At 38.8% G+C, this 836-nt stretch overlaps 1 protein-coding gene across 1 annotated transcript in view; it reads right to left on the bottom strand.

Annotated features, from left to right (window-relative positions):
- Nucleotides 1–51: 51 nt before the first annotated feature.
- The window catches only part of LOC106881038 (uncharacterized), a 4,067-nt gene continuing 3,282 nt past the window's right edge, over nucleotides 52–836 (bottom strand). Inside the window, exon 3 of the mRNA XM_014931239.2 lies at nucleotides 52–203. Within this exon, the coding sequence (XP_014786725.1) occupies nucleotides 154–203 (50 nt within the window). The 3' untranslated portion in view covers nucleotides 52–153. The remainder of the gene's footprint in view (nucleotides 204–836) is intronic.

Consider the following 836-nt stretch of genomic DNA (forward strand, 5'->3'; position numbering starts at 1 on the left):
GTTTTGGAGTTCAATCCTACTGTACAGCACTTTGGACAAGTGTCTTCTACTTATAGTCCCGGTTTCTACTATACAACTAACGACTTGTGAATGAATTCCATTGACAGAAGCCGTGTGGTCACGTTGTATGAAACAGGTCTTTTGATTGGTTCGTTAAGGTTTTAGGCGGATGAATATGGCCATGGAATCAGCTGTTTCCAAACCTGAAAAATAATAAAACTAACAATGACAACAACAACAACAACAACATAAACAGCAGAATTAACAAGAAAACAATCAGTAATAACAAATGCATTTTTGGATTTAATTTCTATATTGAAGCACAAAAATATTTCCCTACATTAAGGTAGCGAGCTGGCAGAAGCGTTAGTACACATTGAGAGCAGGGATCGAAGTAATCGACTTACTCACTCGCCTGAAATTACTGGCCTTGTGCCAAAATTTGAAATCAATATTTCCCTTCGTTATTGATGACATAATCAAATCTATTTAGAAAATAATTGATTCTTGGGATGTAAAGATCTTCAGCTTTCGAACGATACTGTTTGTGACCTCATCACAATTGACAAAATGTCTCCTCTCTAAACAACGTTGGAATGGTTTGAAAAGATGGTAGTCAGATGGAGCAAAACCAGGGGAATGAGGGGGATGAGACAAAACCACTATATTTTGTGCTGTAATATTTCCCTTTGTGTTAAGGCGACGAGCTGGCAGAATCGTTACCGCGCAGAATGCTTAGCGGCATTTCATAAGTCTTTAGGTTCTGAGTCCGAATTCCGCCGAGGTCTACTTTGCCTTTCGTACTTTCGGGGTCGATAAAGTAAGTACAAGTTGAG

The sequence above is a fragment of the Octopus bimaculoides genome, unplaced genomic scaffold (assembly GCF_001194135.2).
Source record: "Octopus bimaculoides isolate UCB-OBI-ISO-001 unplaced genomic scaffold, ASM119413v2 Scaffold_144794, whole genome shotgun sequence".
Taxonomy (NCBI): Eukaryota; Metazoa; Mollusca; class Cephalopoda; order Octopoda; family Octopodidae; genus Octopus; species Octopus bimaculoides.